The sequence below is a fragment of the Taudactylus pleione genome, unplaced genomic scaffold (genome assembly GCF_031769625.1).
Source record: "Taudactylus pleione unplaced genomic scaffold, aTauple2 ptg000407l, whole genome shotgun sequence".
In the NCBI taxonomy this organism is placed as follows: Eukaryota; Metazoa; Chordata; class Amphibia; order Anura; family Myobatrachidae; genus Taudactylus; species Taudactylus pleione.
The window spans coordinates 2,649,661-2,676,445 of NW_028284809.1; the positions used below are offsets into that span (position 1 = coordinate 2,649,661).

The 26,785-nt window shown below is 44.6% G+C and overlaps 1 protein-coding gene across 1 annotated transcript in view; it reads left to right on the forward strand.

Moving 5' to 3' along the window:
• Positions 1 to 26,785, forward strand: part of LOC148506372 (uncharacterized) — a 136,123-nt gene that overhangs the window by 96,443 nt on the left and 12,895 nt on the right. Inside the window, exons 2-3 of the mRNA XM_088446873.1 lie at positions 13,367 to 13,696; positions 26,111 to 26,239. Coding sequence (XP_088302999.1) covers positions 13,367 to 13,696; positions 26,111 to 26,239 — 459 coding nt within the window. The remainder of the gene's footprint in view (positions 1 to 13,366; positions 13,697 to 26,110; positions 26,240 to 26,785) is intronic.

Genomic DNA, 26,785 nt, shown 5'->3' on the forward strand with positions numbered 1-26,785 from the left:
TAGGCAAGGGAGACGTAAATTACCTTGGCCGGTCAGTTCTATGCTTTTCAGCCTGACGTTCTCTGAAGCGGAGGTCAATTTTGTTGCAGAGTGAGATCATATCATTTAATTTGGTAGGAAGCTCACGGGTAATCAGATCATCTTTTAATCGGTCAGACAGACCATGCCAATAGGCTGAGGTGAGGGCCTCCTCATTCCACTTAAGCTCTGATGCCAAGATTTGAAACTGTATGGCATATTGGCTGACAGAACGGGTTCCTTGTCTCAGGGTCATGATACTGGACGATGCTGACACTGTGCGTCCAGGTTCATCGAAAATCTTCCTGAATGAAGATACAAAGTCTGTATAGTTATCCAGCAGCGAGTCTGAACTCTCTCAGAGTAGGGAGGCCCAATCCAGAACTGAGCCGGTCAGCAAGGACACGATGTGTGCCACTTTGGTTTTAGCGGTGGGGAAGTTATCAGGCTGTAACATAAAGTGTATATCACACTGATATAAAAAGCCACGACAGAACTTAGGATTGCCGTCAAATTTGCTTGGCATGGGTAGATGTAGATGAGGGGATACCCTGGTCCCTGTATTACCAGGCACAGGAGGAGGTGAAGCTGCTGATACCCCAGGGGTGATTAACGAGGTTTGCAGAGTATCTTGGCGTTTAGACATCTCCTGTAGGAACTGGGCCATTTGATGTTGCATAGCTTCCAGGTTTTCTAAACGACCAGCAATACAGCTAAATAAATCCACTCCAGACTCCTGTTCCGTGGCCGGTTCCATGGGGCCAGTGCAAACTGTGAGGTTCTGAATTTGTTGTGGACCCGGGGTGGTGATGGGAGCAGACACAAAAGCAGACTTAAATGAAAAAGTGAAATTTTTAATTAGTGATTTAGAAGACATGGAAATGGCAAATGAAAAAGTCCAGGTATAGCACTAAACTGCACTTGATAACTGTAGTGGGGGTTAATGAGAAAATGTCCAGATAGTGACAGGCAGGTACAGTCCAGTATACAAGTATGGTGAGCTGAAAACAGAATGCAGGTATGATGAGCTGTAACTAAATGCAGGCTTGATGAGCTGTAACTGAATGCAGGTTTGGTAGTGAAGTCCAGCTGGGAGTGAAATGAAGCAAGGTGCAGGGAAACAGCAGGTTCAGGTACTCAGGCAGGTAAGAAGGTATATGGAGGGTGCAGGGTAAGTCCAGCAGGTTGGAGCAGGCAAGGTTCAGGCTAGGAGCATATACAAGCAGGCAGGTAAGGCACAGGTACCCTTTCTCAGCTGCAGCTGAGAAACACGTTGCATTGGCAAAGGAAGGAAGGCTCTGGACCTTCCTAAATACTCAGTGCCATGCTGTGACTGGCTGGAATTAGCACATGACCTACCAGGGTTGGACAACCAGAATCACATGGCTGCAGGCAAGATGGCGGCGCCCATGCTAACGGAATGGAAACACCGCCAGACCTCACCAGGACTAGTAACAATGTGCCCGCACAGATCCACATGCTGCAATGCCCCTCACCAAACACCAGCACTGCTGCCAGAGACCCGCCACGACTTCACAGGTAATACCCTGGCCGTGACAATGCATGGTAGTTGTCATATCTGTTATGTATGATTTGCTACTATACCAACTGGACTTTGACTCAGCATATCTGAACAGCGAACTGGTAGAAGGGATTCTTATGGAACCATTATAGTTTCCTTATAGAACACTATAATGCAAATACATTCCCAGAGGGAAGGATGCACCTTCTGAAAAAGTCGTCATACGGTCTTATGGTCATACGGTCTTAAACAAAATTGGCTGCTGCTGAAACAAGATGTTAGACTGTGTACTGCTGGAAATTAACTTTGTTGTGTCAAAGACTGACCATTGTCTCTACTTCAAGTGGAAAGAAAAAGAACTGTTCATTATACTTGTCTGTGTAGATGAACTACTGCTAGCTTGACAAGAGAATGAAATAGCCAATGTTAAGCTGTTGTTTAATGACAGATTCAAGCTCAAACACCTTGGGCCAGTGCACCAACTACTAAATCTGAGGATCATACAAAACCTAAGTGCTGGGACTGTTACCATAGATCAACAAGGCTACTTTGAAGCTATGCTTAGCACATTCTGGAAGGAAGATGCGAGAGCAGTCAGCACACCCATCAACAAAAGCATAACCGCTTCAAAGCCATGTGTGCAGCAACAGATGCAGAAATTAAAGAAATTAGGAAGTACCTTATCAGAGTGCTACTGGGACTTTGAAATATGCAAGCGTTTCTACACAATCAAAAAGAATCCACACAGTAGCCGTGTAAGCCAATTCGCAAACAACCCAGGAAAAGGGCACAGGACAGCCAACAATAGATACCTTAGGGGAACACATTCCCTGAAACCAAACGTCAAAAAACAGAAACTTTAGAAAACTGTGAGGTTCTGAATTTGTTGTGGACCCGGGGTGGTGATAGGAGCAGACACAAAAGCAGACTTAAATGAAAAAGTGAAATTTTTAATTAGTGATTTAGAAGACATGGAAATGGCAAATGAAAAAGTCCAGGTATAGCACTAAAGTGCACTTGATAACTGTAGTGGGGGTTAATGAGAAAATGTCCAGATAGTGACAGGCAGGTACAGTCCAGTATACAAGTATGGTGAGCTGAAAACAGAATGCAGGTATGATGAGCTGTAACTAAATGCAGGCTTGATGAGTCTGTAACTGAATGCAGGTTTGGTAGTGAAGTCCAGCTGGGAGTGAAATGAAGCAAGGTGCAGGGAAACAGCAGGTTCAGGTACTCAGGCAGGTAAGAAGGTATATGGAGGGTGCAGGGTAAGTCCAGCAGGTTGGAGCAGGCAAGGTTCAGGCTAGGAGCGTATACAAGCAGGCAGGTAAGGCACAGGTACTCTCTCTCAGCCGCAGCTGAGAAACACATTGCATTGGCAAAGGAAGGAATGCTCTGGACCTTCCTAAATACTCAGTGCCATGCTGTGACTGGCTGGAATTAGCACATGACCTACCAGGGTTGGACAACCAGAATCACATTATGTATTGTAATTATGTATGATTTGCTACTATACCAACTGGACTTTGACTCAGCATATCTGAACAGCGAACTGGTAGAAGGGATTCTTATGGAACCATTATAGTTTCCTTATAGAACACTATAATGCAAATACATTCCCAGAGGGAAGGATGCACCTTCTGAAAAAGTCGTCATACGGTCTTATGGTCATACGGTCTTAAACAAAATTGGCTGCTGCTGAAACAAGATGTTAGACTGTGTACTGCTGGAAATTAACTTTGTTGTGTCAAAGACTGACCATTGTCTCTACTTCAAGTGGAAAGAAAAAGAACTGTTCATTATACTTGTCTGTGTAGAAGAACTACTGCTAGCTTGACAAGAGAATGAAATAGCCAATGTTAAGCTGTTGTTTAATGACAGATTCAAGCTCAAACACCTTGGGCCAGTGCACCAACTACTAAATCTGAGGATCATACAAAACCTAAGTGCTGGGACTGTTACCATAGATCAACAAGGCTACTTTGAAGCTATGCTTAGCACATTCTGGAAGGAAGATGCGAGAGCAGTCAGCACACCCATCAACAAAAGCATAACCGCTTCAAAGCCATGTGTGCAGCAACAGATGCAGAAATTAAAGAAATTAGGAAGTACCTTATCAGAGTGCTATTGGGACTTTGAAATATGCAAGCGTTTGTACACAATCAAAAAGAATCCACACAGTAGCCGTGTAAGCCAATTCGCAAACAACCCAGGAAAAGGGCACAGGACAGCCAACAATAGATACCTTAGGGGAACACATTCCCTGAAACCAAACGTCAAAAAACAGAAACTTTAGAAGTACAAGCTCCCCAATCAGTGTATTATCTCTCCATGGGACTGCCAGTCCAGGCAGCAATTAGCAGAGAGAATGCTTCCAATAGGAAGTCACTCTCCTACCTTGTTGCCAGTCCTACCTGGCTTCAGCTGCAGCCCCTAGAGAACAGGAGCCGATTCATGCCGCAGACCAGACTGCTGCACCTGCAGCCCCCCCGACAGCAAAAAATAGGAGCTGCCTCTGGTAACAACATTTATAAATGTACGTTCACAGACAATATAACAACGCCCAGGTACAGACATTCTCATATTCACACATTACTGCTGCTATCCTCGCATCATCATATCAGAGGAGTGATAAGGTCTAGAGGATAAATTGTCTGAATGAAAGTGAAACATTTTACTCATTAACAATATTTATAGATTACGGGAACAGGCTGATTTTAACCTTTACACCTTTTATTACATTTAGGTAGTATTTATTGTGTGATCATGTTTTTTTTTTCAGTTCAGTTTTAAAATAAGCACAGAGTAACTGATATAGGACGGAGCATCCTCTAAGCAGCGAGGGACCAGCGAGAGGCCTCAGGATTAGGACATGATGTGGGGAAAGGGGCTTCTCAGCCTCCTGCTTCTGTATCACACAGGTCAGTATGGCGTAACCTCCATTCCTTCTACTCACAGCTGATATGTTCCCTTATGACATCATGTGCCCATTCTGCAGTTGCCCTCAGTTTTAAGGCTTGGCAAATGTATGGCCAGGGAGCAGAGCCGTGCAGCTCACACTGGGCGATGTAACTGGAGAAACATTGGGCCTGATTCAGACCCACTCGCGAGCGGCTGTCCGCTCGCAAGTGGGTCGATGTTATGGACTGAGCATGCGCACGACGGAGGGAGCTCCGTCGTGCGCATGCGCCAGACGCGACGAGCGAAGGAAAGTCCTTCACTCGTTGTGTCCGATCAAAGGGGGCGTGCTGTCAATGTTGATTGACAGCACGCCCCCTTTGGTGGGCGTGCTGGGGGCTTGCCTCCCTGACGGGGGCGTTTTCACGGGAACGCCTCCCGTCAGAAGCCGGCCCACTGACATCACTAGTGATGTCAGTGGGAGTGATTTTGGCTCTGATAGAGCCAAAATCACTCCGGAGCTTGCGGTTGAAAACCTCAACCGCAGGCTCCGGCTCGCAAATTCGATGGTCTCGACCATCGCGACCATCACAATGCACGCTCGTATAGCCTGTGGGTGGTGACCCACAGCTATACGAGCGTCCAGGAGGACGCTCCATGAAAATGGAGGCCGGCCCTCATTCAGAGCGTGCGCTCTGCTCAGAGCGTACGGCTCTGAATGAGGGCCATTGTTTTAAAAGTAATTCAAATTTTGGGAAATGTTTTTATGTATTTTAATATGCTATATTTAATGGATGGCACTGCTGCCCTGGAATGGTTTATGTTCAGCATTGCAGCACCTACACAGGTTTAGTAGGTATTTTATCTATTCAATTTATAAGGTATTACCAATTTGATGACTAGCTTGTTATGTGACATCCTGATATAGGAAGTCATATGGTCATTATCCAGTCCCTAGCAAAAGTGTGGGGATTTATTTACGAAGCAGCGGTTTTTTTAAGGTAGCAGGTGAATATTTACAATGACTCCTGCAGTAAATGTAAAGCACTGATAACCTGTAAATCCCCCCATGAAGTACTTGTTTTATTCAACTCCAGTTTGCCCCACCAGCATGTTCTGCAATGTCAGTAGATGCTGACGGTATCTGTTATCTTCCCAGGACTGGTTGGATTCATGATTTTTTTTGCTACTTACTGTATATATTTTGTCCTGTGCTGAATCATTTTTTTTTCTCCTTACTAATTATGTGCATAAGTTCTATATTTGCACCAAGTTGTAAAAGTTAGATTTAGTTTTGTAGAACAAGATTATTATTATTTTTATTAATCCTTTTTCAGAAATATATAACAATGAACATTTATATATAGTTTGGTAAATATTATGTAAACGAGGGGGGAGGATGTGAGAACGCAGGCGTGTCTGGGCGTCTTAATGGTGTTTTATGGGTGTGCATAATTAGCAAAGTAGCGTCATTGCACACGTCACTGGGTTGTATTTCACTCTGCAGTGATCGCAGTGCTTGCGGTGGGGTAGGGTCTACCTTAAGCGCTGAGTGCAGCTCCGATGGCTCTCGATGTCACCGATTAATCACACACACTTCCTGGAGATGACGTGTGCTATGAACGAAAGGTGGGCGTCTTTATACTCCGGTGTACGCTCACTACTGTCGCTCTCTAATACATAGAGGGCATCCTTATGCTATTCAGTGCGATCGTGGCATTTGCATACCCAGCCCCTTTTAGCAGTGATAGAGCGCAGCTTAGCGTCCGGGTCTGAATGAGCTCCATAGTCTGGTATCACAGGGCATGTGGTCATTCCACATATGGGCGTGCCGCAAGTTACTGGCATGTGGCCTCATAGCATTCCCCGCCTCTCTGCAGGATGGCATTTGACAGATGTGCCAGTTGGCCAGTCAAGCCCACAATGAAAAAAAGACTCAAATTGACAGCAAACGTTAAGGGGCATATTTATTAGGTATGAGCGGGTACGGTTCCCTGAGAACCAAACCCGCCTGAACTACGGGGATCCGAGGCAGATCCGAGTCGGCTCGGGTTTTCCTGCCTGACTCGGAGCTGAAAACGAGGCAAAACATCATCATCATCCCGCTGTCAGATTCTCGCAGGTTTTGGATTTTATAATGGTCCCGTGATCGTCGCCATTTTTCATTCCGACTGTCGAGCATGAAGAGGGAGGGAGCTGGGATCTGTGCGGACGCTGATCATAGGGGCTGGCTGGCTACTGTTGTCCAGATAGGGGCTGGCTGGCTACTGTTGTCCATATAGGGGCTGGCTGTCCATAAGGGCTGGCTATTGTCCTATCCATAAGGGCTGTTGTCTATAGAGGGGCTGGCTGTTATCCTGTACATAAGGGCTGGCTGGCTGGCTGTTGTCCTGTCCATAGGGGCTGGCTGGCTGTAGGACTGTGTTGTCCAGGGGGTGCACTGTCCTTCAGGGGTGCTCTTCACCCACCCCAAGTGTAAAAAAAAATTATAATTTTTTCTGTGTGCATGTTAGCCACACCAGTCATCGGCATAGGTGCGCAGGGGTACTGTGCTCCTGTCTGTCAAGGGGCTGCTGCCTAAAAAAATAAATGGGTTTTTTTTGTGTGCGTGTTAGCCACACCTGTCATCAGTGTAGGTGTGCAGGGATGCTGTGCTGCTGTTTGTCAAGGGGCTGCCGCCCCCCAAAAAAACTTTTTTGTGTGTGGTTGTGTGCGTAGTGAGTATGGAAGACAGTCACATGACCAGAGAGCAGGATCCACATACCAGTCTTGTAGCTGCCAGCAGCAGTCATGATGACGATGCAAGGCCATCAACGTCATCTATGAAGGCCGATGTACCAGGGGTTAAGTCAGGCCAAAAAGTCAAACAAAAAAAATCAACTTTACCCTGTTAAAGCAAAAAAAATGTAAAGCTAAGTCAGCTTTAGAGAGACAAATAAGTGGCCAAGGGGGAAATGTACGAAGCCCAGAAACGTGCGCTGATACCGCTTCTCCCTGATGTATGACCGGGGGTCTGGGCGGTAAATGACAGGGGCGCTATGCGCCCCTGTCATTATCGGCGCTGCTATCTACAAAATAGCAGCACCAACGGCAGGGCCATGTACGAACGGTCATACCGCATGACCGTTCGGCCGGCTGTAGCTGTCATTATCGACAGCTACAGCCTGGCGCTAGCCTATCCCCACAGCAGGGACAGCGCTGTCCCTGCTGCGGCTGCTGCCGGCTCCAGGGCTCCACGCTGGGATCTCGCAATACTTGCGAGATCCCGCGCATGCTCAGTGGAGCCGGCCGGGAAGAGACACAGCGCATCAGCACTAGGCTGATGCGCTGCGGTCTCTAACGGGTAGTGCCGGAGGGGGGAGTTAACGCTCCCCCTCTCCGGCCGATGAGATGTTTATACATCTCATCGGTAGTGCTTCCTGCTTCGCCTCTGTAAAGAGGCGAAGTGGGAAGCGTTATAGCGGCACGTTAAGTGCCGCTATAATACATCTACCCCAATATGCCATTCACTACACAAAGTGGCAAGCAAAGGATAAGGCATTGGCCTGTATTTATAACTGATGGCTCTAATGATATTTTAAGCCCCTCTGCTTGTAGGAGAGGTACAAAAAATATAAAAAAATTGTTAAGACGAGTAAGACACCGGAACCAACTGTGTGCTCAGAATAATCACAAATCCCTGATAAGAGTCCAGGTGTGTCCACGGTTGCCATGTGTGTGCCTGACCTTTCTAATACTGTACTTGAAGAGGATCCTCCTTCCACCATTTGTGTGCCTTCTGACGTAGAAATCGAGGATGCTTCTGTGGAAGCACGAGGAGGATGTGGAGGATATTTATCTAGTTGGCGATAACAACAAGGATGATGAGGATGTTGATGATGATGAGGATGTTGATGGCGAGGATGTTTGTGTAAAAACTGTAAATCAGGCAACAGTTGTTGCCCATGGTGGGAAAAATCCCATTGTTGGCATGCCTGGGCAAAGGACCAAAAAATCCACTTCCCTTGTGTGGATTTATTTCCACCCAAATCCGGACAACCTTTTCCAAGCCATTTGTAACGATTGCCAAGTAACAGTGAGTATAGGTAAGGACCTTAACCATCTTGGAACCTCCTCCCTGTTATCACTTGCAGCTCATTCATCAAATTGGAAAGGGTATTTAAAATTCTAAAACTTTGGGGACAAAAACTGATCAACAATCAGTCCATTGTCACCGCGCTGCCCTGGATCCAAGCACCTGCAATCTCCACCACCAACATTTACATCATCATCCTCATTCATGATCGGAAGTAGTTTAAAAAAACAATTGACTATTAAACAGTCCTTTGATAGAGGAAGTAAGTATAACAGCTGTCACCCAGTTTCACAGTGGATTACTGAAGCCATGACAGCTGTGCTAGTATTAGATGGTTAAATAATAAGAAATGAGGATGACAGTGTGGAGGAAGTGCAAAAGGAGGATGAGGGGGAAATTTGTGTCCTATCTGACGCTAATGTGGATGTTGATGATAAGGATGTGGTTTGCGTAAATCAGCCACCAGTGGCAGAAGTTCTTGCTCATGATAAAAAGAAAGCCAGAAAAGCCACGTTTTGGGTGTGGAATTATTTTAATTTTATATCCTACAACAGTTGTGAAGGCATCTCTTCCATTTGTAAAGCTAAAGTTAGCAGAGGAAGGGACGTTAACCATCTAGGCACCTCCTCCCTGTTACATCATTTGCAGCAAGTTCATGCAATTTGTTTAACAAAATTATAATAATTTGTAAATTAATAACACGCAGTCCAGTATCAGCTACCAGCAGTTTGGACCAGCACATGCAATCTCCACCACCAACACCCTCATCAATAACCTCCTCCTTAATAATTGAAGGTAGTCCTTACAAAAAATGTTTTGTGGGGGCCCAAACAAACCAAGGAGTTCAGCCACAAAAGTGTCAGTCCTATTGGCTAAAGTGCTTGGTTTGTTTAACTGTGCATGTCCTTTTTTATATCCCACATAAGAGTGGGTGGGAGGGACAATTCCATCTTGCACCTCTTTCCTTTACATTTGGCACAATTTGGAGCATTGCCGACTGACATTATTATAGTTTATTACACTGTCATCCTGTCTGCCACTGCTGTGTGGCAATGTTTCATAGATGTCCTATATTTTTTTAAACTGCTGTGCGTTTGTGCCGCTGCTCTGTCGCTTACTTTAGCCAGCCAGCTCGCTGCAGCCTATATTGGTGAAAAATAGTGAAATCAATATTGTGAGTTGTGAGGTGGTTAAAAACGCCTAGAAATGCCTGAAAATGATTGTTATTAAGATTAATAATACTGTAGGAACAAAAACAGGCCCAAATGATGTGGTTTTAGCTGTTTATATAATTTTTGGGAAAAAATACAGATCCAAAACCAAAATCGAAAAACAAAACACCAAGGAAAAAAATCCCAAACCAGATCCAGATCCAAAACCAGGGGAGATCCAGATCCAAAACCAGGGGAGATCCAGAGCCAAAACCAAAATATGGGGGTCGGCGCACATCTCTAATAATGATCAAAATCTGCACTGTAAAATGTGAATACATCGCAATGACGTATCAAATATCGCAAGCAGGGACAGAGCTTGTAAGAAAGCTCTGTCCCTGTGAGTCTCTCCCCCGCACATTTTTGCAAATAATTCCCTGAGGGTGTGACCGCACAAGTACCACTTGCTATTCCCTCCCCCAGTGACCTTTCCCCCCATGACTACCCCTCCTCCGTGACCACCCGCCACACTAAGCTAACATTTACCTGTACGCTGCTGCAGCCAGGGCTCGGTGTCCAGCTCCTTCTCTCTGTGACCCCAGGCAGCTGATCAGTTCTATAAACTGAGATGCCGGCTTGGAGCTTCACAGCATCAGCTGTCTGGGGTCACAGGACCCGAACACCGGACCCTGGCTGCAACAGAGGGCAGGTAAGTTTTATTTTATTACTTTCTTTTTTTATTTCCTTCAGTGATCAGCCTTTGGTCTATTTAATTTTCGACACACATGGCTGATCACAGGGGCCAGCTCTAAGCTCTGTTCTGGCTGCTGGAGCAGAGTTAGAGTAGGGGAAACAGGAGGAAAGCTATAATAATTATATTATCATTACTGTATTTCCAATATTTTCTTTGCAATTCAATTTTTGTAAATTTGGGCAGATCACAAATCTCAAAAGCCCTTTCATATATTTACATAATACTAAAATAATGTGAAAAGGGTATGAAAATACCTGTTTTCACATTATTTTACTAAAAATAATATTGATAAATTTTCCTCTAAGAGTAAGAAAAGTGTCCTGAGAACCTGCTCAGCTAACACATCAAATAGAAGACACATACACACCCTTAAAACACTTAGCTCTTATGTAGCAACTTGCTTTGGCATCTTGGTTGCTATGAGCAACATCTTCACTGGTCCACTTCTCCATGCTTTTCACTGCTTGATACATACAGTAGACCCCTTAATATCTATGCTGATGCAACTGACATTGCTAGTTTAACTGCTGCAATCTGTAAGAGACATTGAGTTTGAAGTTTACATTTGAGCTCCACAGTGGAGATATTTCAGGCTCAACAGTTTATCATTTTTATAGGTGACTTTTGTATCATAATCATGTAATTTATTGGTGAATATGTTTTATAACCTTGCTGATTTCTGGACCTACGATGATTAGCTGTTCAGCCTTTATAGAACGTTCCCTCTGATACTCCTTTGTGAGTTGTAATCAGCCTGTTCCTGTCAGTTCTGGCATTTACCTGGATTCCTGCTCTATCCTGCTTTGTGTATTTGTTTATTTGAGCTATTTGGAAGATCTATCAGCATTTCTTCACAATGCAATCAATGTGGGTTATTCAGAAGATCTATCCAATAACTATCTACAGTTTAATCATCTATGCTTTTTAGGAGTCTGAAGCTCTGTCAGTGTGCTTCTAACGTGTAATTAATCTGGGCTATCCAGAAGATCTACCCACCATTTCTCTACTGTCTAAATTACCTTTTCTATTTGAAAGAGCAGGCCAGCATTTCTTTACAGTGCAATTATCTATGCTATGCAGAAAACCTGCTACCTGCCAGCATTTCTCTACTGTGCTACCCTCACATTCTAAATGCACAAGATACCTACAAAAATGTTCACAAACTGCCAAGCGACAGTGGAGAAAATCACGCTCTAAGGCTGACTTCCTCCATTTCAAATTTATGCTGTCATCCTACAGTGCTGCCCTTTCCCTCTCTGAACAGTCATATTTCAAAACTCTCATCTCCTCCCAATCCTTAAACCTCCGGCATTTCTTTGCCACCTTCAACTCCCTCCTCTGCCCTTCCCCTCCTCCTTGCTTCCCCTCATTACTCTCTGTCAATGACCTTGCCACCTACTTTACATCTAAAATTGACTCCATACATCAGGACATCATATCCCACCAGTCCCTCGACACCTAACCCCCTCCTTTGCCTTCCTATCCCTCCCCATCCATCTTACCAACTCTGACTTATTTTTTCCCCTTTATCCTGACATGAAGTTATGGCCTTAATCTAATCTTTACCACCTTAACATGCTGTCCCATGCTCACTATTTACCCCATCGGTGTCACCCCTGGTTACCCCTATCCTTAGAATGTAAGCTCTCATGAGCAGGGCCCTCTTCCCCATGTGCTTTTCCTTCTCTTACTATTACTTTCAGCACCTAACCCTTGACTTCTGCCATCGTACTACTTATTTGCGGGTTATAACAGATGGTGCAGCAATATACTTGTCCTACATTGTCTTATACTGTAAGTCATTGTTCTCTTGTTCTGCTCAATTGTTTATGTACTTTGTTAGGAGCTGCGGAACCCTTGTGGCACCATAGAAATAAAGGTTGATGATGATAATAATAATAATAATAATAAAATTTCTTTGGATAAACTCCTGAGAACATCCGTGTTGATACTGTTTAATCCAATATATTATCTATTATATGCTTACTAGTCCTAAAAGTGAAATACTTTTCCGTTTTACTGTAAGTACATATATATGACCATAGGTGGTTTTGGTCAACTACAGAAGCCCATTTTGATATAAAATGATTTCAAACAAAATTACCTTCTTCGAGATATATGATCTAAAGGCACACATCCACTAGACGATTAAATTGAGCGATTGAATGATAACGATATCGTTATCATTCGATAATCGTTTCATAATCGTTTAGACATCTATCATCGTACAAATATGTTGTACAACCTGACCATATCGTCTAGTTCATCATATTTGCAGATGATTGATGTGCCTCCACTGTACGACTGCTCGTTCAGTGTACAGTAGGCACATCACAGACAGACAAATGACTGAACGATTACAATGTCGTAATCGTGCAGTCTTTTGCCTGTTGTCTAGTGGATGTGTGCCTTTAGACTCTCGTGTTTGCCAAAGATATACTGTATAAAGGAGCTTTTTTTCATAGTACACAGCAGCCTTTCCCATTCATTATACACCTTTATTTTTTTATGTTGTTATTTCACTGGAGTTTAATGTACTGTTATAATGGCACTTATAGTATAAATCAATTAATGTTAAATTTTATATGTGCACCACAAACAAGACAATACTTTTTTTCACATTTGTAGTAAAGAATATTGCTCCCACTGCAATAGAAATTAATTATTATATAGTTGAAATAAAAGGCAAAATAAAAGTGGATAGTACATTGCTTGGGAGCTTTATAACTTCCTATCTGTTTCTAAAACTGTTTTATTATTAATATTTTAGATATTCCTGAAAATAATTATTTTACAGCTTTTGCTTCCATGTAGTTACAGGATTACCCATTATCAGTCCTTAGTGATCTCATCACTTCAATGATCAAAGCAGCATTTCCCCTTTAATTGTTGGTGAAACTGTTTAATGAGTCTTAATTTACTTATTGTACACGTTTCTCTATCTGCAGGGGGCGCTCTGGAGTTGATTGTCCCCCCTGCACATAAAGCCCGGGTGGGATTCAATGCTCAGATTCCCTGCAAGTACAACATGGAGAAACCTCCTGTGAGTCCTAGAATTTTTGCAGTATGCTGGTACAAAGACAGAAATCCCATCCTGACCTATGATGATATTGTTACACAAACTGATCCCAGATATTCATTGGACACAGAAGCAGCGTTACATGGAACCGCTGATCTGTCTATATCGGACATATCTGTATCCGATGGTGGAGTCTACACATGTTCTGTGACCTACAGCCCATTGAAGCTAGAGCAGGATATCCAACTGGACATTGAAGGTAATTCAGCTTTTGTTTGATTGTAGAGGAACAGTATTGGGAACTAGAAAACTTTATATATAAAAGATAAGGGCAAATATTTACCTGTTTTTTCTCTGTCCAATGCCCCCATTCCTTAGTTTTCAAGTTGTAACTAGTGCACCATGCCAGTGGCGGAAGTTCTTTTGGTCCCAGCATCACTCTCCATCCTAGTAATAGACACATCAACAATCATGGGGTGTGGTATGATTAAATTATATTAAATTTCATAATGTCAATGTCGACATGCTCATGTCAATACTGATGAAATTTTGACATGATAAAATGTTGACATATCGTCCCTGGTGGCTCAATGGTTACTTACCAGCTGTTAGAACTTCTTTATTGCTATGCTCCTGGCAGTATATTTCCCCACCACTAAGGGTCACCAGGCCACCTATTATGTGAGCTGCAGTACTGGTCCATACTAGAGGTTCTACTCTCTAGACTCTGTTCTGCGTCTAGGTGTCAGGTTATTAATATCTGAATTACCAGTATGGACAACACCTGACACCTGCCTATTTAGTTTGCCTGATCCCAGCATTCTATGCTGGGCAATTCATGTTTTTTTTTTGTCTGTGCTGATCTGCCAGGCTTGGAACCTGTCTCGGGTGTGTTTGTTTTTCAGTAAAACCGACCTGCACATCTAATTACACCTGGTTCAGATCACTTAATAACGGCTGGATCAATTAAAATAGTTACACAGTTGTTGCAGAGAAATAAGGTTAAAGTTAAATACATGCTATTATAAGAATAGGATGCATATTATAGGATACTAATATTAATAAATAAAAATAGTTTGTTAATAACTGTTCTCGTGTTTGGATTAAATTAGATTATGGGCTCCAGAAAATATCTAAGAGATCTATCTTCACTGAGATAAGTGTTAGTTATCTCAGCCAGAGTTATTTATGCGCTGATGTAGAAACGCTGATGTCACCAGTTACCACTTTCCTGCCGGCATGGCTGCTCTGTCATTGACGCGCTTGTGGACACTTTTTTCTCTCATTTGTTGAATCGCCTCTATAGGCCTAATTCTAAGTCTGACAGAAGTGGGACAGTGGATGATGGCAAATGTGTGACAGAGAGAAATCAATGACTGCGCCTGCACCAGGTCAGACTTACACTGATGGAAAACGCTCCTGCAAACGGGTTTATCTGTCTGTAGATGGACCACACTTTCCATGAAACGGGCTGTAACAGCATGTGCTCGCAGGGACCATTTGTCACTCTATAATATTAGGAGGTGGAATTGCACTTTTATCTAGGAAAGGACATCCGAAGACGATGGTTAGCAACCATCGATGCTCCCAATTCAATGGAAGTGCTGTACTTTTTCCATCACAGGTATTTGATGGTTGCCAGCCATCGGATGCAGCTTTCTGATGCCCATCTGATGGCTGGCTGCTTTTATGCAGTTGCGGACACCCGTAAGTGGTGTCCGTAGCTCAGCTAATGGGCGCATGCGCGAAGCTCTGGCTGCTGCTGCGCACGTGCACAATATAACCATAGACGGTTATAGCATATGATGGTTGAGATGCGATGACTATTAGCCACTGCATCACTGGATTTGATGTCAGAAGCCCAGTAACCATTCCTTGCCAGGCTTCCGATGTCCATCCCTACTTGTATCTAAGATGTTACAGATGTAATCATTAGTTTTGTGCTATTTGTTCTAGCCAGGATATCAATTCAATATGTAAAGGGCAGCCGAATGATAATTCCCAATGCTCCATTAGTTATTTCTACTAATCTGTAAATGTACATGTTGTTTAATGTTTACTAATCATATTCATGCAGCAGTGGACTTGTTGGCTTGTGGATAAAAATCAGCGATTTTGCATTGTAGTATACATACAGTGGCAAATGCAGGATCTCTAGAGGCGGATTTCCAAGTGAGTGTGGCCAGCCCATGAAGAGGGCATAAACAGCACTTAACCAGCTATAACATGCATCATACAAAGTGTAGTGTGTGTCATAATTCCAGCATATACAGGACCAGGGGTCACAGTAACCCATTAACCCTGAATGTTTTTATGTCAGATGTGGGCCCCATTCCAAAGCATGGTTGCAAGTCCGGGAGTCTGGGGGAGCGGCAGAAGAACCTAGCACTGCCCTGGGCATATATGTACATATATGGTCTCCTTATGCACTGGTTTAGTGTATTATTATACAGTATTAATAATTAACCCTATAGCAGTGCACCCCTAACAATGCATGTTTTCCAGATCTTCTAGTTGGTGCACAGGTGTATTTATTACTGGCTGACACATGTTAAAAATAGTTATAGGTTTCGCGCTATAGAGTAGTACCTCTAGCAGCTGAGCACCAGGAAGGTAACCCCACCTTCTTTAATAGATTAATAATAGTACGATATGGTGTCTGCGCTCTGAGGTGCTTATTACGTCATGTGTTGTTATTAAACTTCAGGGTGTTTATGGGATATATCTGTTGCAATCCGTGAGTGGATTGTAGATGTTAGCAATGTCTATGTTTGATTTGAGGGCTCCCCAAATTCAAGACTTTACTTGGAATGTCCTGGTGTAATCCACCTCATGGAAGCTGTAGGATGGTAGTTCTTAAAAACAGCAATCCTGGTGGGCAAAAACTTTGGGCAGAATTTTCATCTGTGTATATACAAAGTTATTGTAAAGTTATTGTAATAGTTGTTTTGAAGTTCTTGAAAAATAGTTGGCGTGTATGCGGTAGGTGTAACCTCCCCTCTCCAATTGGTCTCTGTCCTGGATAACAGCCACTCCACCTCAGGAATTCACAAAAAACACAAACGCAGTATCAGGTGCTGGTGGGCACTATGTTGCAGAGGTAAGTGAATGTAGGGACTTACCTGGGTCCCGACGTACTCCTGCTGGTCCACCAAATGTACCTCCTTACGCATAGTAAGAAAGTGATGGGTGTAAAGGACAAATGGTTGCTAGCCAATGTGTATGGACAGAACACTAGATATTAGGGGTGAGCGGGTTCGGATTTCTGAAATCCGAAACCCCCGAGCCCCCCCGATCCGAGTCCGATCCGAGTCAGGCTCGACTTTCCCGCCTGACTCGGATCTGAAATCGAGGCAAAACGTCATCATCCTGCCTTCCGAGTCTCGCGGGTTTTGGATCCTATATAAGGTACCCGCGTCGGCGACATTTTCTCACTCGGCTGTGGACAGTGAAGAGGGAGGGTGGGAGTTAGGGCTGGCTGGGCTGTGTAGTGTAGTGTAGTGTAGTGCTGCTGTTGTCCACTACTTCAAAGTCCATAGGGGCTGGCTGGACTGTGTTGTGCAGTCAGTTCTCCATAGGGGCTGTGTCCACTCCAAAGTCCTGTGCAGTGTCCCAGTCCTAAAGGGGTGCTGTAGTGTTGTCCAGGGGGTGCTCTGTCCATCAGGGGTGCTCCCCCCAAGTGCTAAAAAAATAATATATTTTCTGTGTTTGTGAATTGTGTGCGCAGTAGCCGCACGTGCATCAACAAAGTAGTGCCAAGCGTGCGCCTGTGTCATAAGTAAAGGGCCGGCTGGCTTGACCGTTAAAGGGTGCTGTAACCCCCAAAGTACACTCCAGGCCAAACCAAAAAAAATAATATTTTCTGTGTTTGTGAATTGTGTGCGCAGTAGCCGCACGTGCATCAACAAAGTAGTCCCAAGCGTGCGCCTGTGTCATAAGTAAAGGGCCGGCTGGCTTGACCGTTAAAGGGTGCTGTAACCCCCAAAGTACACTCCAGTCCAAACCAAAAATATATATATTTTCTGTGTTTGTGAATTGTGTGCGCAGTAGCCGCACGTGCATCAACAAAGTAGTGCCAAGCGTGCGCCTGTGTCATAAGTAAAGGGCCGGCTGGCTTGACCGTTAAAGGGTGCTGTAACCCCCAAAGTACACTCCAGTCCAAACTAAAAAAATATATATTTTCTGTGTTTGTGAATTGTGTGCGCAGTAGTCGCACGTGCATCACCAAAGTAGTGCCAAGCGTGCGCCTGTGTCATAAGTAAAGGGCCGGCTGGCTTGACCATTAAAGGGTGCTGTAACCCCCAAAGTACACTCCAGTCCAAACCAAAAAAAAAATTATTTTCTGTGTTTGTGAATTGTGTGCGCAGTAGCCGCACGTGCATCAACAAAGTAGTGCCAAGCGTGCGCCTGTGTCATAAGTAAAGGGCCGGCTGGCTTGACCATTAAAGGGTGCTGTAACCCCCAAAGTGCACTCCAGTCCAAACCAAAAAAATATATATTTTCTGTGTTTGTGAATTGTGTGCGCAGTTGCCGCACGTGCATCAACAAAGTAGTGCCAAGCGTGCGCCTGTGTCATAAGTAAAGGGCCGGCTGGCTTGACCGTTAAAGGGTGCTGTAACCCCCAAAGTACACTCCAGTCCAAACCAAAAAAATATATATTTTCTGTGTTTGTGAATTGTGTGCGCAGTAGCCGCACGTGCATCAACAAAGTAGTGCCAAGCGTGCGCCTGTGTCATAAGTAAAGGGCCGGCTGGCTTGACCATTAAAGGGTGCTGTAACCCCCAAAGTACACTCCAGTCCAAACCAAAAAAATTATTATTTTCTGTGTTTGTGAATTGTGTGCGCAGTAGCCGCACGTGCATCAACAAAGTAGTGCCAAGCGTGCGCCTGTGTCATAAGTAAAGGGCCGGCTGGCTTGACCGTTAAAGGGTGCTGTAACCCCCAAGTACACTCCAAACCAAAAAAATATATATTTTCTGTGTTTGTGACTTGTGTGCACTGTGGCTGCACGTGCATCAACAAAGGAGCAGCGCCAAGCGTGCGCCTGTGTCCCATAAGTAAAGAGCCGGCTGGCTCATTTCTTAAAGGGTGGTGTAACCCACAAAGTGCACTACTCTCCAGCAAAAATAAAAAAATATTTTCTGTGTTTGTGTGCGCTTTAGCTGCACGTATATATCAATATAACATAAATGGAGGACCAAACTTTCTCCGATAAAAATAAAATAGGGAAAGATCAAGAACCACTTCCTCCTAGTGCTATTGCTGCTGCTGGGAGTTGTTCATCATCCCAGAGAGGAAGTAGGAACATCACTACTTTTACTAAACAATTGACCCTCCAACAGTCCCTAGCGATGAGGATGAAGTACGACAGCAGTCATCCTGAAGCAAAACGTATAACTGAGGCCTTGACTGCTATGTTGGTGTTAGACGTGTGTCCGGTATCCGCCATTAGTGCAGTGGGATTTAGACAATTGATGGAGGTAGTGTATCCCCGGTTCAAAATCCCGTCTAGATTCCACCTGCATCCTCAAAGCAGCAGCGACAAGCGTGCGTCTGTCTGTTAAAGGGTGGTGACACCCTCAAAGTGTGCTACACAAACAATAAAAATATTCTTCATCTTTTTTCTGTCTTTGTGAATTGTGTGGGCTGTAGCCGCACTTGCATCCTCAAAGCAGCAGCGACAAGCGTGCGTCTGTCTGTTAAAGGGTGGTGACACCCTCAAAGTGTGCTACACAAACAATAAAAATATTGTTCTTTTTTTTTCTGTCTTTGTGAATTGTGTGGGCTGTAGCCGCACTTGCATCCTCAAAGCAGCAGCGACAAGCGTGCGTCTGTCTGTTAAAGGGTGGTGTAACCCTCAAAGTGCTCCAAAAAATAAAAAACTATTTTTTAATGTGTTTGTGACTTGTGTGCGATGCAGCCGCACGTGCATCAACATAGTAGCAGCGCCAAGCGTGCGCCTGTGTCATAAGTCAAGGGCTGGTTTGGACATCTGGTCCGGACTGAAGGACGTGCCAACAATTTCTGACAAGTCTGCTGTCACTGCATATGATACTGTCCTCAAAGCAGCAGCGACAAGCGTGCGTCTGTCTGTTAAAGGGTGGTGACACCCTCAAAGTGTGCTACACAAACAATAAAAATATTGTTCTTTTTTTTTCTGTCTTTGTGAATTGTGTGGGCTGTAGCCGCACTTGCATCCTCAAAGCAGCAGCGACAAGCGTGCTTCTGTCTGTTAAAGGATTACATCGGTGACAGCATCCAAGTAGGCATGTCAGGCAGTCCGTACCTGTACTGGCAGGAAAAAGAAGCAATTTGGAGGTCCCTGTACAAACTGGCTCTATTTTACCTGAGTTGCCCCCCCTCCAGCGAAAGGCGTAGGAGGTTGCTTCCACAAAATGTGGAGAAGATGATGTTCATAAAATGAATTATCAACTCTTCCAGGGAGACCAGCCTCCAGAACGTACAGAGGGACCTGTGGTTCCAGCGGGGACGAATTAATACTCTGTGAGGATGAGGATGTACACACTGAAGAGGGTGAGGAATCGGTGGATGAGGAGGATGAGCATGACATCTTGCCTCCGTAGAGCCAGTTTGTGCAGGGACAGATTAATTGCCAGCTTGTTTTGTGGGGGCCCAAACGAACCAATCATTTCAGCCACAGTTGTGTGGCAGACCCTGGCGCTGAAATGATTGGTTTGTTAAAGTGTGCATGTCCTGTTTATACAACATAAGGGTGGGTGGGAGGGCCCAAGGACAATTCCATCTTGCACCTCTTTTTTTCTTTGCATTATGTACAGTTTGGGGCCTAGTTTTTCAAACTGCCATCCTGTCTGCCACTGCAGTATCACGCCTAGATGGGTCACGTGTTTGTGCCGCCCACTCGTGTCGCTTAGCATAGTCATCCAGCTACCTCGGTGCAACCTTTTGGACATAAAAACACTATTGTGAGGTGTGAGGTGTTCAGAATAGACTGGAAATGAGTGGAAATTAAGGTTATTGAGGTTAATAATAGCATAGGAGCAGAAAAACCTACAAATTCTGTGATTTTAGCTGTTTTTATGCTTTTTTTTAAAAAAAATACAGATCCAAAACACAAAACCCAGAACCCAAAACACGGAAGGGTGGTTTTGGCAAAACCAATCCAGATCCAAAACACGAAGAAAGATCCAGATCCAAAACCAAAACACAAAACACGAAAAGTGGCTGGTGCACACCCCTACTAGATATATGGAATGGGGATAAAAAATCAAATTTATTAATCTGCACCTAGCCCAATTGGGCAACAATCGGTGTCAGATAGTAAAATAACATTACACTGGAGGAAATCAGAACATGTAATGCATATGGTCTAAGGATGAAATCAAAAGCACATCAGTCAGTAATGTCCCAACGCGTTTCTTCCCATGTGGGGACTTTTTCAAGGGTAGGTGAACTGTTCTTTCCAAAAGCAGGGTTTAAATACCTTTATTTATTGAGTCCATTTGTTAATCGCTCCGTTACTTCTGGTTTTCAGTGTGTTCGCGCCCTCTGCGTCATCCGCTAGAGCACGATTTCCCCCTTAACAGTATGATGTGTTCTGTGTCATGCGCATGCTCTGTGGACAGTGCGCAGACACCAATTGGCATAGCGAGGTGTTCCTAGGTATGGCTATAACGCTTAAGTTATTGTGATCTCCGCTGTTTGTAAAAGCGGAGACTTTGTCTCCTACATGCGGGCGGCCATTTTTGGTGAGTTTTTGGACATTCTTTCCTATACAGGATCGTGTAATACTGAATCATGTGATGCTTGCTGTATTATAATGAGCTTATGTGCATGGAACAATAAGCACATAAACCTAATTAACCTTGGGTTCTGCAAGAACTTATCCATTAGATTGTGCTCTCCAATTATTCTTTAAGTTAAATTAAATTATAATGGATATGATTATACATGATTAATGGGTTGCTGCACTGTAGCAGCACTGGTAGTTAACTATAAGTTACAGTGTGATCTATTTCTAAGCCTATAGACAATGATTTATATTTTTGACTTAATTGATTCCCGTCTTGGAGTCACCCCAATGTACTATTTCCTCATATTGTGTGGATTGATCTATAGTGAGTGGGTGTTAAATCTATATACCTGGATAATCAGAGCTGGTAGATGGGTACATTTGCTCAGATATGCAGAGAACATATAGGGATGCTGACCTGATATTATGGGTCTATATCGAGACCATCTGGTTATAATCCAACGACTTTCTTTGTCGTCAATCTTGTTGGAATGGTCCCCCCCTCTCCAATTAGGTTCTACTAGTTCCAATCCTATGAACTTGAGGCCGTCTGGTTTACTGTTATGGATATTCCTAAAATGATCTGACACACTATGTCCGATAAAGGATTTCCTTATGTTGTTAATGTGCTCGTTTATTCTCACTTTGTGTGCCGGACCATTTTTGCCGGATTTGGATTTGGTTCTAATTCGTCGTCCGGCTTTGGATTTGGATCTGGATTTGTCAAACTGCGGTGACTGGCTTTGGATTTGGATTTGGATTTTTTTACAAAAATTTACAAAAAAAGCTAAAATCACATAAATTGGTCTTTTTTTTCCTCTTAGAGTATTATTAACCTCAATAACATTAATTTCCAGGCAATTTAGACCACCTCACAGCTTATAATATTGTTTTCAACATTATTGGACAAAGGTTGCAGTGAGCTGACTGGTTACTAAGCGACAGAGCAGCGGCACAATGACACAGACACCACAGTATAAAGCACATCTATGACACATTGCCACACAGCAGTGGCAGAAATGAAAAGTAGTGCACCCACCCAGTGGGGTACAGCCAGCAGAGTCACAGTACTTGTTACATAGTGGGCTACGGCCCAAGGAGTCACAGTGCACAATCTTATTCACATTACACCGCACAAAGGGCTTGATTCACATTACACCATAAAGTAGTGTCTCTTATTTATGTTACGACACACAGTAGTGCCCCTTTTACACGATGCCCACAGTAGTGCCCCTTTTACACAATGCCCACAGTAGTATGCCCCCCAGTAGTATGGCCCCCCAGTAGTATGGCCCCCCAGTAGTATGGTCCCCCAAGTAGTATGGCCCCCACAGTAGTATGGCCCCCAGGAGTATGGCCCCCAGTAGAGGCCCCCCAGTAGCAGGCCCCCCCAGTAGCAGGCCCCCAGTATTATGCCCCCCAGTAGCAGCTCCCCCCAGTAGTATGCCCCCCCAAGTAGCAGGCCCCCAGTAGTATGCCCCCCCAGTAGCAGGCCCCCCAGTAGCAGGCCCCCCCAGTAGTATGCCCCCCCAAGTAGCAGGCCCCCAGTAGTATGCCCCCCCAGTAGCAGGCCCCCCAGTAGCAGGCCCCCCCCAGTAGTATGACCCCTGAATAGTATGGCCCCCCAGTAGCAGGCCCCCCCAGTAGTATGGCCCCCCTAGTAGCAGGCCCCCCAGTAGAATGGCCCCCCCAGTAGTATGCCCCCCCAGTAGCACCCCTGGCCCTTACACACATTAGAAAAAAAAACTTACCTGAATCCCCGCTCCCGCGCCGTCCGCTCTGCATCCACGCGCCGAGGAGGGAGACGGAAGACGGAGCTCCTGAGTGAGCTCCAGCCGGCTCCCTCCGTGTAGCAGCCAATGAGAGTCTGTGTGACTCTCATTGGCTGCTGTAACAAACACACAGCTGCCGCTGACGGCTGTGTGTTGGTATCTGTGTAGGGGAGACCGCTATCACAGCGGTCTGCCCTACACAATAGGAGCCCTGATGTCGGATTCTCTAGCGAGAATCCGACATCAGGCAGCCGCCGTACGGCCCCGAACGGGGATCCGAGTCAGGCGGGGAACACCCGAACAGCGTTCGGGTACACTCGGATCCACTATGTTCGGAGCGGTTCGGATTCCACAGAATCCGAACCGCTCATCTCTAGTTAAAAGATTCAGAGGTGGTACTAATTATTTCATTAGTGATACTGAGAAGAACAAGCAGCACTAGTAACATTCTATTATATTACTATTTCTATTGTGGTCATGGTATGGGATGAGGGGTTTCCAGGCAACCGGAACCCCCCCATGCATTCGCCTATGACATGCAATATACATGCAGCGCATCTCTCTCACATATCATTGTACAGGAGTCTTCAATTTCTGATGGTACTTATAAGATCAAATGCAACACCTACCCCATATTACCTGGTGTTCCTGGCTGTTGGCAGCTGCACAGTGTCGCTCCTCTTATCACTTCTGCTGACCTCCAACTGCTCCTTCCCTGAAGGTTGCACGGTAATGAGCCTATGCACTGAATGGAGGCTTCTTTCACTCCCCACTCACTGGCTTGCCGTGTCTGTCCACGCTTAGCACTACTGAGGTCAGTCAGTGAAGCATGGCTGCTATCACCGTGAAGCGTGGCTGCTATCAGGCGGCTGCTTCGGATCAATCAAGTGATAGGCGCAGGTGACACTCTAAAGCTGCCCATCCACTACACGACATAGAAACTACAGCACGATTACGACATTGTACTCGTGCTGTCGTTCCTATGTCTGTGATGTGCCTGCGCTGAACGAGCAGTCGTTCAGCGCAGGCTCATCATTCATCTGGCAACATGCTGAACCTGACTTTATCGTCAGGTTGACCAGCTTGTTTGCCCGATGATCGATGTCCAATACGACCAGCGTGCACGCGCATTGCTGGTCGTATTAGACGTTAAACTGCACGATTTGCGGGCGATTATCAAGCGATTACGACGTTCATTATCACTCAATCGCTAGGTTTGATCGCCTAGTGGATGGGCAGCTTAAGAGAGTGAGGCCCGGGGCACATGTTCCCAGTGCACCCTCCTTTTAAACGGGAGCTGGGAGTATGGGAGGCAGACCCAGAGGCAGTCCAGGCCCCATAGCAATTGGTCCCCTTGAACCCACTGTAGTTACGCCTCCACCAACTGTATTATAGAGGATTTATATTCCAGTCAAACCCAATAGTAAATGTGTCTGTGCTTTCAGAATAAATGTTTCCTGTGTTACCCGATTTGTGTCAGTGCATCTGATGTGCAGTAACATAAACCTGGTGGTTCCCTGCTCATCATATAGGTTTAATAATACTATTTCTGTGCATTGTCTTACAGTTTATCTTATGGATGCATATACACAGCCAGCTGAGCAGTAGCCTCTGAGACTATATGGCAGTATTCAGTGGCTGAAAAGTCCCCTAACATCCACTCTCTAAAGCATAAAAACATCTTTAGCTCCCTATCCGGGAAGGGTGATTACACCCAGCCATGCCTCTGACACAGTTGTACTTTAATGTGTACAGTATATACTATAGAGATGTGCGGGTCCAGATTTCTGAAATCCGAAAACACTCGAATTTAAGGGTTCCGAGTAGAAGCGGGTCAAGGTTCGGGTTCACTTTTGTGACCCGGTTCAAACTGAGTCCCGGTTCGGATCTGTTACAGGTTCGGAACTTGGATTGAAAAACCGAATTTAAGGTTTGGATTCAGACAATTTATGTGTTTTTATTGATTTTGATTTTTAAATTGATTTTTATCTGAAACCAAAACTCGAAGATAACTCCAGATCCAAAACCAAAACCAAAACACGGGGTTCCGCACAGACAATATAATTTGGTGAGTGGTTGGCTGATCACAGTGCATGTATCTTACAGTAGGTAATTAAAGCAGGAAAAGCCTATACAGTAATGGGGACAAAACGCGTTGAGGACTTGGATGCTTTTAATCCTTGCAGGTAACTGCTAAAGACATTTTGTTCTGGGACACAGATAAGCTCTGTTTTTTGTTTTTTTTTAAATCTGCATCACCATGGATGCACTTTAAGATGTTTCCTTACAAGTCTGCTAACTGATGTACCGATACACAGGAACAACTGATGTGCAAGTATGCAATAGCTCTGGGATGAGATGAGAACGGTATGCAATCGAGAAGCCGGCTGACATCATACCGACAGCCGGCTTCCCGACTGTCATATCCCGGCGAGGGTAAAATGAACGGCGTCTAGATGTAGACGCCGCTCATTTTACCGACGCCGGGAGACCGGCGCCCGGCATCCCGATCGAAGTGATGCCGGGTGCCGCTCCATACAGCCGCGGGGGGGGGTTAGGGGCAGGGCTAGGGGGAGGGAGGGTTAGGGTTAGGCACCCCCGGGGGGGGGACTTAGGTTTAGGCACCTCCCCGGGGGACTTAGGGTTAGGCTGCGGGAAGGGGGGGTTAGGTTTAGGCACTTAGAGGGGGGATTAGGGTTAGGCACCCCTGAGGAGGGTTAGGGTTATGGGGGTTAGGTTAATTTAGTTAGTTCATACTTACCTGGGGACGATCGGTATTTTCAGCCGTGTCGGCCTGCCGCTGTCGGGATTTGAACTGCCGGACTTGCGTCCGGCGGTAAGTCTTATGTATTCCATGAGAACGGCTTTATATTTATATACTATTTAACTTGTTCACTAAAATAATACACTTAGTAGGCGCCTTTCATCACAGCTTGACAAATATAAATATATATATATATATATATATATATATATACAGTATATATAATATATATATATATATATATATATATCTTCATACAGTACTATATATGTATGTTAGAGAGATAATATTCAGAATGGTTACAAAATAGCTCTCCCATGTACATAATATATAGTAATACGTTTATATTTATCTTATTTATTTCAGTGGATGTAAAGGAAAAATACTCACTGACATCTGCTGCCCTGATATGTACTGCGGTTGCCGTAGCTGCGCTTGTGACCATTGGAGCGGTAATCACTTTAATACGTCGCAGTGTACGGCGCATGAAACACGGTAAGTGCTGTCTCTGCTTTCATGTCTGAAGAAGTAATTAACAGTAAGGCAAATTCATAATAGCTAATAATAACTAATACACTCATTCATTATTGGGGTATGATACATGATGTGCTTTGTCTGTTACATACTGTATGTGTCACCCAGTGCTTCTTACGCCATATGGGGAGAGACGCAACTGAGAGCTCCGCCACGGGCAGCAATTTGTACATGAAATTCCGGCGTCAGTACCCACTCACCCTTGCACCACAAATATCTTACATACATATTTTCACTAACCCATTATTATAGGACAAACGCTATATGAACAAATATCTATCACTAACTTACCCACAATGTTTTATTTTACAGTATATATAAAATTCATTGGTCTGTTTTTTTGTCTGTCTGTCCTGCTATCCATTCGGACACTCCTGCAGCGATTGGGATGAAACCAACGCGAGGTGGTCCAGTTGGATCCTGACAAGGTTTTAGGGGGGTTAGGGTCCCAGTCGGACTGGGCAAAACTTTGACCCTTGGATACTGGGCAGAAATTTTACCCAGGGA